We start from the raw sequence: 19,321 nt of genomic DNA on the forward strand, positions 1-19,321 counted from the left end.
AAAAATTTCTGCAGCATTGAAAGTCCCAATGAGCACAGTGGCCTCCATCATCCGTAAATAGGAGACGTTTGGAATCACAAGGACTTTTCCTAGAGCAGTCTGCCCAGTCAAACTGAGCAATCGGGGGAGAAGGGCCTTAGTCAGGGAGGTGACCAAGAACCAGATTGTCACTCTGACAGAGCTCCAGCAATTCTCTCTGGAGAGAGGAAAACCTTCCAGGAGGACAATCATCTCTGCAGCACTCCACCAATCAGGTCTGTATGGTAGAGTGGGCAGATGGAGGCCACTCCTCAGTAAAAGTAAAATCCCAGCCACCACACTACCTGCCTGGAGTTTGCATGTTCTCCCTGTGCCTACGTGGGTTTCCTCTGGGTACTAATGTTTCCTCACACACTCCAAAGACATGCTGGTAGGTTAATTGGAGTCTGTCTAAATTGTCCTTAGTATGCATGAATGTGTATTAGGGACCTTAGATTGTAAGCTCCTTGAGGGTAGGGACTGATGTGAATGTGCAATGTATATGTAAAGCGCTGCATAAATTGACAGCGCTATATAAGTACCTGAAATAAATCAAATAAAAAAATAAAAAAGGAACATGACAACCTGCCTGGAGTTTGCCCTTATATTAGAGGAAATTTTTTGATAATGAGTCTCCTGTAAGCAGACCAAATCTGAATGACAAGATCTAAAATAACGAAGTGATTTAACCCTATTTTGAAGTTAATTGAGACCCTGAGTATTTTGAGAGCTTACGGTCAGGGACATTGTCAAGTGAGACCAGGGAGGAAGTGAGAAAGGTGGAAGGGAAAGAGGGGAAAATTATAAACAAAAAAAAGGGTTAACTAGTTCTGCAGGGGCCACACAGGCTCCAAAAGGCCTGGATAGAGGAAGGGGAGGGAAAGGGTAAGTAGTAGAGCTCTACTCAAAAGGGCATAAAATGGGCACTGGATACCAATCGGAACCATAGATGGCGATTATGGTAGTTCCATGACAAACCAGATCGGAACAATAGAACACACTGCAGTGCTATAGCGTAAGAGTTGCAAAGACACAAGCTAATATAAGATAAAGACTTAGAGCATTATTTAAAAAAAATTATAAAAGCTACCTTAAGAGTTCCAGTAGTAAGGGCTAAATATTCTAATAGTAGCCAAACAAAATTAATATTAGCAGACTGGCAAACTTAAATGCATTACAGGTCTCTCTGCCATGGGAACAAACGTACACCAGGCAAAACCAACCTATGTAGCCTACAACTGCAAATGCGCTATTATATGACCATAGGGTGGTCAAAAACAAGATAAGGTAGTTCCAAGAAACTCTACTGTGGTACCTCCACGTCAAGAGGCACCAGTCGCAATACCATATAACATTGCTAAGCACCCTTACTGCAGGGCACCAGTTGTAACCCCTAGTGCAGGAAGGATGTTCAAAATATGATATTACCACTGTAAGTGTTTGTATAGTGGGATGACTCATACAAAAAAATATGTCAGCACATAACTTAGAATGTTAACAAATGGCCCTTCCATAAAGAAAATCTAGAAAGTAGTCTTATTCAAGTAGAATATACTAAACCAAGCCTCGAGGCCGAGTTTGCATGGAGAGTAGAGGATAACTAGCAAAGAGACTATCAAATAGACTCTCCCTCCACCAGCATAAAAACACTAGCATTCCACTAGAGGGGAATAAAAATTAAATAAAAAATTATAAAGGGGGGGTTAACCTATACACCTCCTCTGAAACAGGCTGTTAAGACATCTGCTCAAAAACTGGAACATCTAGGCTGCAAATGATGCATATCCGTCATAGTTCTAGTAGCAAAATTGAACATGACTAGTAATATCAGAAAAGCAACAAACTGATGAACATTGCAGGCTACCCTTCTAACGGCCTGAAGGCACCAAGCGAGACCAACCCATGTGGCCAGCAATTACAAACATGTCAGAAAAGTGACAAACAGAACCAAAATCGTTGAGTCAGACCGCATGACCACAGGGTGGGTGTCAAACAGGTTATGGTGGGCCCATAAATCCTGGCCAAGGAACGCCTCTGTATCCATATTAGGAAGCAGTGTACACATCACTTCAATATGGGTACCACTTTGCAGCCTCTCTTCAAAAGCTATCCCTACAGCATAAATGCTGTTAAAGGGGAATGTTCAAATAAACTAAAGACTCAAATAAGCAGAATAACTTATACCGTAACATCATGAAGTTCCAATTGAAAACCAACCTCCTTCCCCATCCTTCCCCATCCAGGACTAAGTTTGAAAATAACAGTCTGAGTTGTGGCTCGTGGCTTAGTTTTTCTAAAGAACAAGGAGCAATGAGTGAGGGATCGTCCTCCTATCTGCTCAGAGGTGGGAGCATTCCCCTAAACAAGGGAACCTATTCACCTCTATAAGAAGATGAAAGAAAAAAAACAGCTTGGCCTAGACAGAAACATGAAGACCAACAGTAGTTCAGGTGTACTCATCCTGGTTCCATTAGATCAGCCACTTGAGAAACCAGAAAGGCATTGAAAGCCTGACCCAGACTGTCTCTCTGTAAGCAGGAATGGCAAAGGGCACATACCTGTGATTGTGAATCAGGAGAGTGAGATCTTTCAGACTAAGATAGGGTACCCTCCAAAGGCAGAAGATTTAAGAATTTCAGGCAATGATTGGCCTCATGTGCTGTCGTAAGTAAGACTTGCCGTCATGCAGAAATTGTAGCTTGAATGGGAACCCCCCAAGTGATACATACCTGATTTGTAGCACTTGTAGCACTTGCAGCGTGGGTTTGAATTCCCACCTACTAGCCATAGTAGTCGGGGGAAAGATCGGAGAACAATTAGTCTATGTGTCCCTGGAACTCCAGAGAGGACCAACTCTAACTAGTATGATAGAAGTGGAGGCACACAATTATGGTTTATGAGGGCCATCAGCAGATAGTTTGTGTGGGCCCTGTGTACCCTGACAAATTAAACATTTTTGATTGGCAATTCAGGGGTCAGCTTTTGAAACAAAGCAGTTTCTATAAACTGTAAATGCACTATTGTTTCCGGAAATCTGGTTTTGCCCTTTCTCCAGGGCGCTGGATGCATCATGTGATGCAGGAGTGTTCTCGTCTCTGGCTGAGCAGACAACGATAGTGAAGCAATCAGCTAGTGATCTGTGTACCAGATTTTACTTGCAGTCTGGTGTGGTGATTAGAAAGCCTCTATTATGGTCAGATGTGTGTATGAACCACATGCCATTAGAAAAAAAAAGTTTTAAAAGTTTTGTTCTGCTTTAGGGCCGGTTCACACTGCAGGCGAGGCGACTCCGACTTGCCTCGCCGCGACCTGCCGCGGCCTCAGCGGCGACTTGCAAATGACTTCTGTATAGAAGTCAATGCAAGTCGCCCCGAGGTCGCCCAAAAGTAGTACAGGAACCTTTTTTCAGAGTCGGAGCGACTCGAGTCGCTCCTCTCAGAACGGTTCCATTGTGCAGAACGGGGGCGACTTGCGAGAGCGAGGCGAGGCGAGTCGTGTCGCCTCGCATCGCCCGCTGTGTGAACCGGCTCTAAAGTTAACTTAAAAATATGCAGGGTAAACAAAAAAGTTTATTTTAAACATATCGTACAGGACACAGGCAAGTGACACTGGGTTATAGGTTTGTTCCTTCAGATGATTGGACAATGGCAAAGCTTTTGAGAAGACACCCCCTGGTCTCCTCCCCTAAAAACATATCCTTCTCAATAAGATCCTCAGTTTTTTTCATTTTCTTTGCTGGTGTCCTATGGTGATGGACTGCTTGTTTTTCACAGAAATTATTCTTAGCCTAACCTTTTTATTTGTATTTATTATTTTATCTTCACAGTCTTCTATATTGCAGAGGGAGCTTAACACAACAAGCTTACTACAAGCTGCTGTCCGCATGAGCATTGGTATTGTGTAGCTTGTCTCTCCTCTATCTTACATTGCTCCTTTGGGTACAAAGAGACATGCTAAATCTTTCAAAATATTTCCCTGATCATGAACAGATAGAATGTGCAGTCTATGACAATTGGATCACTCCAAGCAGGTTCAATCACCCCAGGGAGGATTTCCTTCCAGAAAATACAATTATTTCTCTCAGAACCCACACTGGGGAATTGTGATCAAAGAGTCATCCCAAACTAAGATTCTTCATGAGAGTTACAGGCCTCATGGTAGCCTTCTTCAAGGATGTACTATTTATCCAATTTCAATCAAGAGCTCTCCAACACAACATCCTGTCAAACTAGAAGAGTCCCAAATGGTCCAGGGAACATGGTTACCAGTGGAAACCAAGCTCTCAATCAACACCTTGGAGCTTAGAACAGTTCAATCCTCTAGCCTCAGCCTGTGATGCCTTTATAATTCCCAGATCTCAGTTCAGGCTCATCTATACCTTCCCTCCAGTATGAATTCTGCCATATCTGCTCAAAAGGATAGAGCACAAGAGGAAAATGGTGATTCTAACTGCACCAAACTGGCCTAAAATGATGATGATGGAAGTCAGTAGATCTTCACCTCATTCACTAAGCTAAGGAAAAATAACGTTACAAAATGAAAATTTTCTTGCAAAGTGAACAGCCAATTTGACTTTTACTACCGTATATACTCGAGTATAAGCCGAGATTTTCAGCCTCTTTTTTGAGGCTGAAAGTGCCCCCCTCGGCTTATACTCGAGTCATCGCTGTCTGTCTGCCCGATCAGCGTGTCGAGCAGACAGACAGCGGCCATTCTAGGATTCAAAGGCCGCGCCTCCCTCTCCGCCTTCGCCTGTGATAGGCGGAACACTGAATTTCCCAGCAGTCTGTGTTCCGCCTATCACGGACATCCTCTCATCCTCGTCCGTAGTATGAAGATGAGCGGACGTCCATGATAGGCGGACCACTGACTGCTGGGAAATTGAGTGTTCCGCCTATCACGGACATCCGATAGGCGGAACACTCAATTTCCCAGCAGTCAGTGGGAAATTGAGTGTTCCGCCTATCACCGACGGAGGCGCGGCTTTTGAATCCTAGAATGGCCACCGACGAAGAGCTGAAGGACGGAGGCTCGGCTCGGGACGGGCCGGGACGGGCCGGGACGCAGGCCGGGCCGGGACGCAGGCCGGGACGGGACGCAGGCCGGGACGCAGGCCGGGACGGGACGCAGGCCGGGACGGGACGCAGGCCGGGACGGGACGCAGGCCGGGACGGACACAGGCTGGACGGACACAGGTAGGCTCTACTGTGTCTTTACTGTGCCTCTCCTGGAAATGAAGAAATCAATGCATGTGCCCTATTCCATTTTTCTTTCAGTTTGTACCATATGGAACCCATTACTTCAATGGCTACTTCCTCTGACTGGTGTTTATGATGATCAAACAATGTTTAGCAAATAATATACATACACATATGCTTATTATAGTGCTTTTGTAACAACAGCAATGTAAAACCTTTCTATTACTGGTGTTACTGGTTTATTCCTTAGTAGCCTATTTGACAGTTGTTTCTAATTCCTTAGGGCAATTTTGATATATTAATGAACCAATCAAACTAAGGTGGGAAAAAGCACACACACACACACGGATGCATGCACACACACACACACACACACACACAGGGATGGATGGACACACACACACACACGGATGCATGGACACACACACACACACACACACACGGATGCATGGACACACACACACACACACACACACACACACGGATGCATGGACACACACACACACACACACACACGGATGCATGGACACACACACACACGGATGCATGGACACACACACACACACACGGATGCATGGACACACACAGGGATGGATGGACCCACAGGGATGGACGGACACACAGGGATGGACAGGCATGTCTCACCCTCGGCTTATACACGAGTCAATAATTTTTTCCAGTTTTTTGGGGGTAAATTGGGGACCTCGGCTTATATTCGGGTCGGCCTATACTCGAGTATATACGGTAATTCAATTCCATTAAGTCAACGCCTATTTATTATGTACAGCACATCACATCACCAGAGAAAGCTAAACATATTTCAAAATATAACTACATAGAAGAGACTTACTTTATTTTATGGTTGGCAGGGACTTCTGGTAACTCCACAGTTATCATGCCATCAGAATTGGTTTTCCCTATAAAAACAGGTTTTGTTCTGAGGACATCAGGAGCTGTTCTTGCTGCCACTCTGTGTTGTAGACCTCCTGCACTGTTCCCCCGATTTGTAAGAACAAATGAGTATAATGTTTCTGGTTTTAGGTTTTTGATGAGCTTCTGGGTTGCCCGACCATCCACTTCATCAGCTTTCTTTCCATCATCGTAAAGGATCTAAAAGGTGAATTATTTGTTAGATTATATAGCTAGCAAAGATTGACCCTTTTCTTAAACAGCATTTTTATGTTTAACTAAAAACAAGTTGCCCTTTGACCTCTCATCCATGTAAGTATAATTTGTAGTACTTTTTAGAAATTCACAAACAGTACTATCCCGTTTTTCATCTGTATCGGTTTTATATAGAGGTGGTAGGTGGTCCATTGGAAAACAATGATTCTAGTTTGCTTGGAAATAGAGGACAGTGAAGTTTGTAGCAGTGTTGGACCCAAGGGAGAGAAATCCCAAATGCTATGAAGTGAATATAATACAGTAAGGCCACTTTAAAGCCTTGATGCTAGCCAAACCCTTTTATACAGAAAAATAACACTTTATCAGACTTAATAGGTTATATATAACTTTTCTTGAAAGAGCTGTGATGATATATTGAACCACCATGAGAAGAGCAGGGGGAGGCTGCAGAAAGACATTCTGGTCTATGGCTGTAAGGGAATCACACAAGGCACAGCAGTACGCATCTCTATGATATGATTACAAACCCTGTTCATTCTGAATTGATATCTTGACTTAAAGCATTTCAGCAAAACACAAAAATACTGTTTCTGTTTTAACCATAACTGTTAAACCCTACATATTCACGCCTGGCTTTGTATGGCCAATCACTGTCTGAAAAGTCAAAATGTACTTATGATAGATGGTCTTAAAATGTTTGTGTACATTTCTTTACATTTTTTAAAATACATTTAAAGCAGTATTAATCCAAAAAGCAAATATTTATTATAGTGCAGCTTACAAATTCTTATATGTGATGTCTGCATTAATTTTATTTTTTAGGCTTTCTTTTAATTTCTTCTGGTGATCCTGGCAGTATGTCTGTTATTTTTAAACAGAATATGCTGTCTTGCAGATGTAACAGTTAGATGGTGGTTGATACAAACTATTTACCACTGACAGGGATGCTTACAATAATCCAGCCTTTATTTATGTATGTAACCCTTTATCGCAAAAGGAAAAAAAAAAGTGCTTAAAAAATTGTTGGCTGCAGTTTTACTTCAATTTGTTTAGTGCATATAAATCTGCTAGTTCATCTAACACTCCCCTCCTCCCAGACCGACAATGCTGCTGTCCAAAGGTAGGTCCTGAATGCCTTCATCCAAAGCGTAAACATTAATACAGGAGGTGTGTTACTGGCCATATCAACAGGTGAAAACAGAGGGGAAAAACATCTAAAAAAACTAAAATGAATGCAGCCACCACATCTAAAGACTGTAATGCTGCAATACATTTTTAGTCTTGGGTTTAATACCACTCTAAATATGAAAACATGATATAGGCCCAGATTTACAAATGTGCCTGAACTAAAAATGTTAATATGTACAGCCTGTCTCACTTACTATTCCATTTGGCAGTATGAAAATACCTTGCATATCAGAAGTTACTGTTCAATACAACAGCCTCTTTCCTTACTCATTTTTGTTTCCTTAGAAATGCTGTTTTTTTTTTTTTACAAACATTAAAACTGACAGAATAGGTAAACAATAGATAGAGAGGTTATGAACTAATGTCCTTAAATAGCATGTACCAAATTCCAAATATGTTTTGTCAAACGTAGGGCTTCATTAGGAGAGACAATAGGACTATTAATGATCCAGCACACATGTATAGTAAGTATAAGTATCAACAATAAGTGGCAACATAATTGTGAGTAGTGCCCAGGGGTGCTCTGTGTACTAGGAGATCTGGCAGGGGCTTCTGCCTAAATTAAGTCTGCAATTACTGTTTGCAGGCTTTTTTTACAATGGCATGGTATTTTTATTATAGGCTATTTATTTCACAGTACCACGTTAACACATAAAGACACTTTGCTAAAAACCTTTACTCCATTTCTAAATAACCTCATCATACTTTGTGTTCGATTCACTAAGGCCCCTTTCACATGGCAAGCCCGATCAGATCTGCCTGTCCGTTTTTCAGGCGGGGAATCCATTGACTCCTATGGGGAGATGTATATCAGATGTATGGTGATACGTTCGCCATCCGTCTGGGCGGATCAGATGAGATCTGATGAGAACATGCTTTCCGTTTTCGTCCAATCCCTCTATAGGAATCAGCGGCACTCTGAACCCCCCCCCCCCCCCGCTCAGTGAGCAGAGACAGACCTGTCATCTGCCGGCTCAGTGGGATAAACAGAGAGATCTCCTGCTGGGCTGGTAGACTCCGCTAAACGGATCTGCCTTGCGTGAATGAGGCTTAAGAGTTAAATAATGGCAAATAAAATGTGGTAAAATAACACATTTGGTAAATCAGTTGTGAAAGTTCAATTCACTAAGAATTTTCAATATGTTATATAACAAATTATTTTTTTTGATTGCTCGGTAACTAATGCATTTTCTCATGCGGTAATTTATTGCAGGTGTCAGTGATTAAGGGTTGTTTAAGGTAATTTCCTTATAATATTTAACTTTTTAACATGTTTGTTGTTTTTCTTTTTTAAAATATAATTTTTTAATATAACATTTTTTTTTTACAGTACTCTGTCTTTGAAGGCATTGAAATTTGAACTATCGTCTCAAAATGTCTCCCCTGGGTGAATCGTCATAGCTATATGTCGGCTTACTTGCAGACCACTTGGGGGCGGGTGTCTGCAGCGCGCAGCCAGAGACAATGTGCATGTGGGCATCTGTGATAGCTCCACACAGAAACAGAACGGAGATCTGTCAATGTAAACAGACAGATCTCTGTGCTGTCAGGGGAGAGGAGACTGATCTGTTGTTTATACTACGTACTAGTATGAACTGTTGTTCATACTATGTATGAACAACGATTGGTCTCCTCACCCAGGCAGTCCTATCCCCCCACAGTTAGAATCACTCCCTAGGACACACAGTTAACCCCTTGATCGCCCTCTAATGTTAACCCCTTGCTGCCACTGTCATTTATACAGTAAGCAGTGCATTTTTGTAGCACTCATTGCAATGTTACAGTCCTGATAAAAACTGTAGATCACCGCCATTTCTAGTAAAAAAAAAAAAATAATAATAATAAAAAAAATGCCATAAATATAGCCCCTATTTTGTAGACACTATAACTTTTGCGCAAACCAATCAATATACGCTTATTGTGATTTTTTTAACCAAAAATATGTAGAAATATACATATTGGCCTAAACTGAGGAAGAATTTTTAATTTTTTTAATTTTGGGGATATTTATTATAATAAAAAGTAAAAAATAATGTTTTTTTGAAAACTTTTTTTGTTTATAGCGCAAAAAAAAAAAAATTGCAGAGGTGATCAATTACCACCAAAAGAAAGCTCTATTTGTGGGAATAAAAAGGACATCAATTTTGTTTTTGTACAAAGTCGCACGCCTGCACAATTGTAGGTTAAAACAAAGCAGTGCCAAATCGCGAAAAATGGCCTGGTCATTAAGGGGTCAAATGTTTTGGGGCTGAAGTGGTTAATAAATCCATCATGCCATACATTCAAAAAAATGTTTTTTTTGTTGTTGAAAGTGCTATTTTCTATATTTTTTGGCCCAATTCTGTGCTTCTGCCTATGTTTATATTATGGAAACTAGAGAAAACTCGACTATATATTTTTTAAATATTTTTTTGTAAACATTTTTATTTATTTTTCATGTTCCTATCCAAGTTTAACTTGTTGCAATGGTGCATATAACCCAAATGTATTATAGTGGCCACTTCAAGAAGTTACTTCTTGCTGTGTTATTTTTTGTTTTAAGTTCTTGATGTTAAATTTCATTTGATGGTAGCATTTTATTTGCACTGCATGTCATGCCTTTTTGATTTAATAATAATAATAATAATAATAAAAAAAATGTGTACTCGGGATGTATAATACCACATATTTGTGTGTCTACTGTTGGTGGAATAGTGTCAACCTTCTGTGGGTAGAATTAGACCCCTCTCTGAGGGTAGCATTGCACCCCTTTCTGTGGGTGAAATGGTGCTGTGGGTGTTCTGTGGGTTAAATTAGGCTCTCAGTGGGTTGAATGCAAATGAATAACATAATACCCACGCTCTAAACCTTAGTGAATCAACCCCTTTGCATCAGAAACATAATGTTAGTGCTTTTATAAGAGGTGCAAAAAGTTAAATTTGTACTTTTGCAAGAAGAGACTGAGGAGTTATTATGTAAGCTTACTGACCAGGCTAAACAACACAATCTAACAGTTTTTTTGCCTGCAAACAACCTGACCTCATACACATAGCATATTCAAACGAATGGAGACAGTTTGAGAAGTAATGCCATCACAGCTCTAAAACATGTCAAACATTGAGTGACCTCTCATCCTTAGTTTAATTGGGTAATGACAGCTCCCATATTTCTATCCTGACAAGTTCTTTTTGATGTGTCCATAGACATTTGATGGTTTAATCCAGTAACATCTCTGGGGGAAACCTCAGACAGTGTCACTTGAAAATTCTGAGGGGAAAAAACTGTTCAGAAGAGTTAGAATCCTTGACAGCCTCCTACTGGTTCTCTGAAAATATGCTAGCACTGGGAATGTCTGCAACAGGCAAAGCCAACTTCTCTCCTCCCACCTTCCATAAAAATGTATTTGTCTATGACAGCCACTCACAACTAGGGTTCTTCTAGAGTTTGCAAGGGGTTCTTTGAGCTCTAGCTGAGTATCGTGGTCAATGCCACTTGTCAGAGTCAGCTGCCTTCAGACCGCCACTAAAGGGGGATATTCTTCCCTTTAACCACCAATGTAAAAGGTTTTTTTTCCCAATGGCCAACCATGATTTAGCTTTAGCAAGGGTTTTCAGAGAGGTGCAAATTCTTGCAAGGGTCCTTCTGAGATAAAAGGGTTGAAAATAACTGAATGAATCCAAAAATTAGGTTTTGTTTGGAACAGTCTATCTTACATAGATGAATGATAACAGCAGTATTAAAGCGGGTCTTGATTCCCAATTCAAGGTCCATTTATTATATCCCCCCACATAAAACTGCATGAAGAAAATCACTACAAAAACACTTAAATTAATGTTTGTACTATACACTGTGTAATGTGTGTTTTTATATTACAGTTTTAGGTTTGGGGCAGGGGCCTACCCCAAAAAACAGACCTTACATTATATCTGCAATGCAATCTGGAATATCTGCATTAAATCACCAGCACAATCATTTTCAGACTTCATCTGAACAATGTGTACCAATTCATTCACAATTATGTAATCCTAGTTTGATGTGTGGAATAAAATATTCCACTTTATGACCACGTTAATTTCTTGTCTAAAAGGAAAAGAAAAACTTACTTTAAATGGTAACGCAGAATTGTAATTTTCTGGAATTTCCCATGATAACAACACTGATGTCTTCATGACAGCTTTCACGTGGAAATTTTTTGCAAACACTGCTGGAAAAGTATAAAAAAGGTATTTAAATGTTCTTTTTTAAACAGAACACCCATCTGCTTCTGAACCATTTACAGTTATGGACACCACTCCTGAAATAAGCTGAAGGAGAAATGGGTTGATGAGAACCTGCAGTATGGTTTTCGTGGCTCCAGCTAAGTTAAAATGTTACCTTACCTGAAAGAGTTATGCAGGAAGTAGCGATACAATGAACGAATGACTTTAAAATGTATTAAGCTTGTTGTACTTTACCTTATGGAATTGTAGCCCTAATAACATAAGAAGTTTCTCCAGGTTTAGCAAGCACTTCCATACCCTGTTTTCCCAAGAAAATAAATTCTGCTAAGGACAGAGACTTAAGCAGACAAATCCTACCTTGATCTACTGGCAGCGTCCTGAATTGGACACTTGGACTATAAGGACCAGGACCCTTGCTTGTGTAAGCACGAATTTTAACATCATAAATGGTATCAGGTTTTAAGGTGGTAAGAGTCACAGTTGTGTCAGCAGGAACAATGGGCACTTCAGCTGGATGATATGGATTATTGATATCCCTGTACAGGAGAATGTATTTTGTGATTACACCATTCCTTTCTGCTAGGATGGGAGGTTGCCAAGTTATCTGCACTGAAGTTGATGACATGCTGTCACAATGCAGGTTTTGAGGAAATCCACTTGGAACATCCTCTGGTATAGTAATTTCTTGTATATTTTCTTCCCCAAAGCCCACTTTGTTTCTGGCTGATAGCTTAAAGACATATGATGCTCCTTTGTGAATTTCTTTGGCTGTGAAGTGATCTTCTTTGTCTGAGAACTCTAGTGTAGTGAGAATATCCACATCTTTGCGACCATATTTCAGACGATAGCCCATGAGAGGACCAAAGGATTCTACTGGTGCATACCACTGAATGAGAGCAGTATTCATCTGAGTGTGGTTAATGACAAGCCGGGGTTTACCTGGAACTGAAATATAAACATTGTTTAATTCATACAGGCCTTGCATGCTAACCTAGTACAGTTCACTGGAAAAAAATGGCCATACAAGTCAGTTGAGTTTGTGATGTCAGTGACATGACAATCATAAGTGAAGCGATCTGCATGGAAAATGTCCCCATAATAGTAATAATAATAATAATAATAAAGTTTTAACATTAGTAGATGTGTTTTTCAAACAAGGTTTACATTTTTTTCCCCTATTTAAAAAAAAAGTCAGGAAAATATGGAATTTTTCTACTGCATGTACTATAAATAATATTAGTGTTCTAGATTTCAGGCTGGTGCGCTTCTAAATATTGGCTGTATATGCAAATTCAGTCACACACTTCCACTAAGATGTAGAAACGCATACCATGTTATCTCTCTCTCTATATCTGTGCCAGTGGAAGTTTGCCAAAGGTAAAAGATTACAGCTTCTCCCCAGACAATATAGTGTCCCTTTACATGCAGCTGCTGGATTCAAGTGGCAAGAATCAGCAGGTTCTTACTGCTGGAATGACCAGAACATGCGATTAGCAATGGCCACTCACCCGTTTTAAATGAATAGCAGGCTGACAGTGGCCATCGTTGTTCACATGTAGCCACATAGAGCAGTTGCCTACCATGAGGGGCAGATATCTGAGCCTGGATGCAGCTGACTGCATTCAAGACTGAAGATCTGTGCCTAACTGCAAGTAACCGTGGCTGCATGTGAACATCAGCGGCCGCTGTCAGCCTGTCATTAGGTTAAATAGGCTGAACAGCTGCTGCTATTTACATGCCCCTCTCATACCAGCTGCAAGAATACACAGATTTTTGTAGCAGGCATTCAGTGGCTGCATGTAGATGGCTCTGTAAATGTGACTTTAATATTTAACCAACATAACCAATGTCACTGGTCCATACTAACATTTTTCACTACACCTTTTCAGGAAAAGAAGCAGACCCAGGATTAAAATGTTGGGAATTAATATGCTAAGCTATTAAAGCTACTTATTCTGCATTTTTCCATATTTTTCTGTTATTGTCAACATCTACCTGGCACCACAAAGCCATGTGACCACTAATCTTGAATTCAGACTACACCGACTGCATTTCTAAATTATTTGCTATAGCGACTAATAGACACATCTATCATTCTAGGAGCTCTGCAGAGTGAGTTGGCAGACTGGCACACGCCAATCATATTTTAATAATAAAATCTGTTATCAGCTAATAGTCGATGTAGAGATTCTTGTCTCTCATCTTTTATCAACCTTGTAGGCTCTGCATCACAAATGTAACTGTCACTCATAGCCTGAGGCTTTATCTAGAACAACAAAGATATCTGTATATTTCTTTTTCCTAACACTTTATACAATAAACAAACTCAGGGTATATTTAAACACCTGCCTATAAGGGTTGGCCCAAAGTTGAGAAAAGATACAGATTTTGTGTCACATTCTTTTAAATAATTAGACTGCCGTATGATAAACAGAACTATAGGGCTCTTTAATTAGTTCATTTGTTTAGTTTGTAATTTAACTTATGCTGCCTTTCCTTGTGACCCATGCCATTGCAGTTAGAATATTTGTATTAGTCATTGCTATTATACAGTTTATATTTGGCTTCACTAAAATAAAATGAAATAATAAAAAAAACTTTAAGGAAAGTGTGTTTAGAGAAAATAATTCCCAGATTTATTCTTGTTATGTGTTTGAACCATTATTAAAGCCAATGGAGCATAAGCAAAGCAAGGAGAGTCCAAAGAAAGGGAATAATAACGCCTTCAAGTTTCCAGTGAAGAGATTGCTAGAAGCTGTCACTAAATTATATATGTCATAAATTGCTTTTATTCTAGCAGCAGCCCTCACATTGATGACAATTTTTTTAACCTTGATTGGTAGTGCCTTTAAAGAAAATAAGAAATACAGCTGGAATTACATCAGAAAAGAGTTTGGTTTATTAAAAAGAAATAGCCTTGTCTACCTGGCGGCAAAGTGAAGTGTGTATCCTTGATATTTTGAGCCTGGTGTGTAATAAAGTGCATGTAGGTAGACCCAATTAAACCCGAATACAATGGCGACTGCTAAAAATCATATAAATTAACTGTACAATCGATGATGTCTTTTTAGGACAAAACATGTTGGACTGACAGACCCTCAGTGACAGGTTTAATTATACTATATATATATATATATATATATATATATATAGTATAATTAAATATATATATATGCAAAAGTTTTAGGCAGGTGTGAAGAACTGCTGTAAGAATATATATGTTAATGGTTTATTTTTATCAATTTACAAAATGTAAAGTGCATGAATAGAAGAAAAATGTAAATCAAATCAATATTTGGTGTAACTACCCTTTGACTTCAAACCATCATCAATTCTAACAACTCTTACACTTGCACAAAGTCAGGAATTTTGAAGGGTTAGAGTCATTTGCATGGTTAACCAATTATACTAAGCATATGTTAATGATCATCAATTTTATATGTTGGTTGAAACACAGTGATTAACTGAAACAGAAACAGCTGTGTAGGAGGCTTAAAACTGGGTGAAGAACAGCCAAGCTCTGCTACTAAGGTGAGCTTGCGGAAGACAGTTTTAAGTCACAGGTCGTCCACCATGGCCAGACTGAGCACAGCAACAAAACACAAGGAAGTTATACTGCATCAGCAAGGTCTATCCCAGGCAAAGATTTCAAAGCAGACTGGAGTTTCAAGCTCTTTTGAAGAATAACAAACAAATAAATGAGCAACACTGAGAACTGAAGTTGCAGTGGTCGGCCAAGGAAACTTAATGAGGCAGATGAAAGACACATCATACTTACTTCCCATCCACATTGAGGATGGCCAGCAGTGCCATCAGCACAGAACTGGAGGACAGTAGGACCCAGGTATATCGACTGTCCGGAGAAGTCTAGACAGAATTGGTCTTCATTGAAAATTGGCAGCCAAAAGCCACACCTCCAACGTGGAAAGAAGGCTAAGCGGCTCAACTATGCACTAAAACATAGGAACTGGGGTTCAGCAAAATGGCAGCAGGTGCTCTGGACTGCTAAGTTTAAGTTTGAAATATTTGGCAGTAGGAGGCAGTTTGCTTGTAGAAGTTAGGGCTGGGACAAGGGCAGGGCAGGAGGGACGGCTGCCCTGGGCACTGTGGTATCATGTGAGGTTCAAGGACACCACAAGAAGATTGGTGGGAGGGGATTTGTGTTGGGGGGGTGACAGGAGGTAAGAATTGTTCCATGTGGCAAAATTCTAGGAGGCAAAATTTGGGGAGGTTTGCTAGAAGTGGTGATTTGGGGGGGTAGGGAGATGGGCAGAAGAGAATTTATGCTAGAATGGGGGATTTGAAGGGTTTGTATTAGAAAATGCAATATTGTGTCTGGGGGGGAATTTGTGCTAGGAAGGGGAATTTTTTTGGGGAGGGGGATTTGTGCTAGTAGGGATTATGGGGGCATTTTTTCCAGGAGGTGAAATTTGGGTGGGGGGGATTTGTGCTGCAAGGAAGAATTTGGAGTGTGGGGTTGTGCTCTGAGGGGAAATTTGAGTGGTAGAGAATTTGTGCTAGGAAGGAGGATTTTGTTTTTGGGGGGGGGGGGGAGCTAGGAGCATATGTGGAATGAGAGGATTTGAGCTAAACTTGCAGAATAGCACTCAATTTTTTTGGGGGGAGATGAATTTTGCTGACACTTAATGCTCACACATTTTGGGGGGTTGGGGGCGCGATTTGGCATGTCCGCCCTGGGCTCTAGATGACCTTGTCCCGGCACTGGCAAATTGTACAATAATGAGTGTCTGCAAGCAACAGTAAAGTATGGTTGGTTCCTTACAAGTCTGGGGCTGTATTTCTGCAACTGGAGTTGGAGATTTGCTCAGGGTCAATGGTGTCCTCAGTCCTGAGAAATACATACAGATACTTATCCATCATGCCATACCATGAGCAAGGCATGTGACTGGCCCCCAAATGTATTCTTCAGCAGAACAATTAGTGTGAGTGAGTATAACAGATGGACCACTGTTTTTTGTTAGACAATGTCCAAATCCTTTGAGCAGCAGTATAACTGTTCCTAAAAACCTTCCCTCAATCAGTGAACAGCAGCAGTTTTACTCTTCCCATGCTGTACTAAAGAAATTATCTTCTTGGAAAGGAGAAATAGCTAGCTTGTTTATAACCTTTTCTACACCTAACATACAGTCTGATTCAAGCTATGTTGATGCACTTCATGCAGCGGGTGCTATTGGCTCCCACTGCTGTCAAGCACAACCAGTGAGCCAATGAGGAGAGGGGGGGCAGAGCTGAAACAGAAATAAATAATAGGCATATATAGTGTATTTTTTTTTTTTTTCCATCAGCAAATGAAAGAACAATGTTCTTTTGCAAAATGTAGGTATGTCCGGGTTAAAGTGAATAGAAGCCTGTGATATCAACTAGCAGTAAGTATCATCCAGAGTAATTATCACTCCAGAAATAAGGGGGTCCTAAATATACTTTCCCACCTTCTTCATTGTCTTCCTTTTTTGCAGTCTAGTAAATCAACACTCATAAAGCTAAATTTAATGATGATATTGATTGGGAATAATCTACTTTTAAAGTCCCTTGTTGTGGGTTGTGTCCACACTTCAAGGATTAACTTCTTGTTTTTTTTATGGGTGCAGAGAAGCCTTTTTACTTAACTGATCCCCTGTTCCCCCAGCAGATGATGCCCCCCTGTGCTCTGGCAGTGTACTGTCCCTCGGTATCAACATGTCCAATACAGGGTTACAGATCCTTATGTCTGGACGTTAGACTGCTGAAACATGGGGGGTATGCTGAGGGGACTGATCTAGCAGCCTGGAGGAGCAGAGGATCAGGTAAGTAAATCTTCTTTTCTGTGTCCCCTAAACATAAACAAGCTATTAACCCCTACAATGTGATTTGCTTTTTTAAAGAAAAAACTAAATATGTAAAGTGATGGGGCCTTTTTTAGCACACATTTTCTCTATTAATGAAATACCAGAATAATCATGAGTCGCTTCTTTAAACTCAGTGTTTCACTGCTAAAATATTTGCAGCTTGGAGCATTGATTTCACATACTTGGCATTCCATTCTTATTTCTACATTTCTAAAAACACAGGTCATTCTCGGATCTAGTGCAATGCACTGTATATGACACCTGATCATAAAGGCAAGGTACATAAAAAAAATAAAAAAAAAAAAAAATTACTTTATTACAGATGGAACATGTGTGTAGCTGTATGACAAGAATTAAGTACTAACAGTTTTACCTGCACCACTTGTAGTCACAACTTTAGGCTTGCTACGAGCACCATCCCCTTTTGTTGTATAAGCTGTCACAGTGATGGCATATGCTGTTTCAGGCTGCAGTCCAGAGATGATCATTTCCTGAAATTAGGTACAGGGAAAGGGAAAATTTACTGTCATTATTCTTATTGTTTTTGTTTTCTTCTTTTTCTTCTTTTTATTACATTCTGAGTACTGTTTTGTTCTTTTTTGTGTACCTACACTGAAAATATTCCTTCACGGCAATTAAACAAATGCACTTAGTTTATTCTATTAATGAATATTTTATGTAGTTATAATAATAGTTTTATGCAATAGTATGATTTAAGGTCTATGAGTTAATTATTCACATTTTTTTTACAAGAATTATTAGGTACAGAATGCATCCATGACAATTACTTTGTAAATTAGTTTGCAGTTTGTTGGTTGAACGGGATGTTTTTTTTTTTTTTCAACCAAACAAACTATATAAAGGTTGCTGGGCTTTTTGTGATTTGTGTCAGCTTGTGGGAATTTACCTGACCACAAAGAAACACAATTATAAAAATATAGTCCAAAATGTGCTGAATAATGAAATCACTCTAAATGTATTTAAATATAATAATAATAATATAATAAATATAATAAAAATATAATATATGTGGATAAGTAAATACAGTATCTTATTAAAAAACAAAAAAAAACAAATTTTTTTTTCATGCATACATTTATTGTGAGGTCACACCAACTGATAATGTGAGCTCAAGCCATGCCTCCTCTTGCTCTTGCTTGCTAAAAACTAGCAATAAAAGGCCCCTACCATCCTGGTTACTGCTGCGAGACTGAACTAGGTCCCAGCCTACATTATTGTAACTAAGAAGTAGTGAGTCACCAATAAATATATACAGCATGATCATTAGTTATAAGCGTATATCGATATTGTATTATCGATTGGTATAACTAGTTAGGTACCAAGTAAGGAGAATTGTAATCCCAATCAGTTACAGACTTTCAGTTCTCCTTAATTACTTTTTTATTTTATTTTTACTTATTTATTTTTTATGTTAATGTCAAACATTATAAAATCACAATATGTTAAAAAAAAAATACTTGTTAATCCTCTAATTAACTTGAACAAGTCATGCTCCATAAGGGCGAGTTTAAATTGAAAGCTCCTATATCTATCTTGCCCTTAAGCTATGTACATGCAATACATTTTTTCACAAGTCTTCAGTGTCTTTGTGTATTCACGTACATCTTTCTTAGTAAAGCAATATACTTTCTGAATTCTAATCGCTGAAGGAAATGCTTTTGATTTACTGTATATATATATGTGTAAATACATAAATATGTCAAAGTTAACTGATATATATTGTCTT

At 39.5% G+C, this 19,321-nt stretch overlaps 1 protein-coding gene across 28 annotated transcripts in view; it reads right to left on the reverse strand.

The window, feature by feature from the left end:
- The window catches only part of PTPRD (protein tyrosine phosphatase receptor type D), a 2,297,910-nt gene that overhangs the window by 191,156 nt on the left and 2,087,433 nt on the right, over positions 1-19,321 (reverse strand). For 13 of the 28 annotated variants that reach the window (XM_077475060.1, XM_077475071.1, XM_077475064.1 and 10 more), the window contains 4 exons: positions 17,948-18,065; positions 12,086-12,673; positions 11,612-11,712; positions 6,067-6,326 (listed from right to left, as the gene is read on the reverse strand). In XM_077475060.1, the coding sequence (XP_077331186.1) occupies positions 6,067-6,326; positions 11,612-11,712; positions 12,086-12,673; positions 17,948-18,065 (1,067 nt within the window). The remainder of the gene's footprint in view (positions 1-6,066; positions 6,327-11,611; positions 11,713-12,085; positions 12,674-17,947; positions 18,066-19,321) is intronic. The other 15 variants (XM_077475065.1, XM_077475070.1, XM_077475062.1 and 12 more) reach the window with 3 other exon arrangements.

The sequence above is a fragment of the Lithobates pipiens genome, unplaced genomic scaffold (assembly GCF_037356315.1).
Source record: "Lithobates pipiens isolate NorthernLeopardFrog02 unplaced genomic scaffold, aLitPip1_a1.2 Scaffold_13, whole genome shotgun sequence".
In the NCBI taxonomy this organism is placed as follows: Eukaryota; Metazoa; Chordata; class Amphibia; order Anura; family Ranidae; genus Lithobates; species Lithobates pipiens.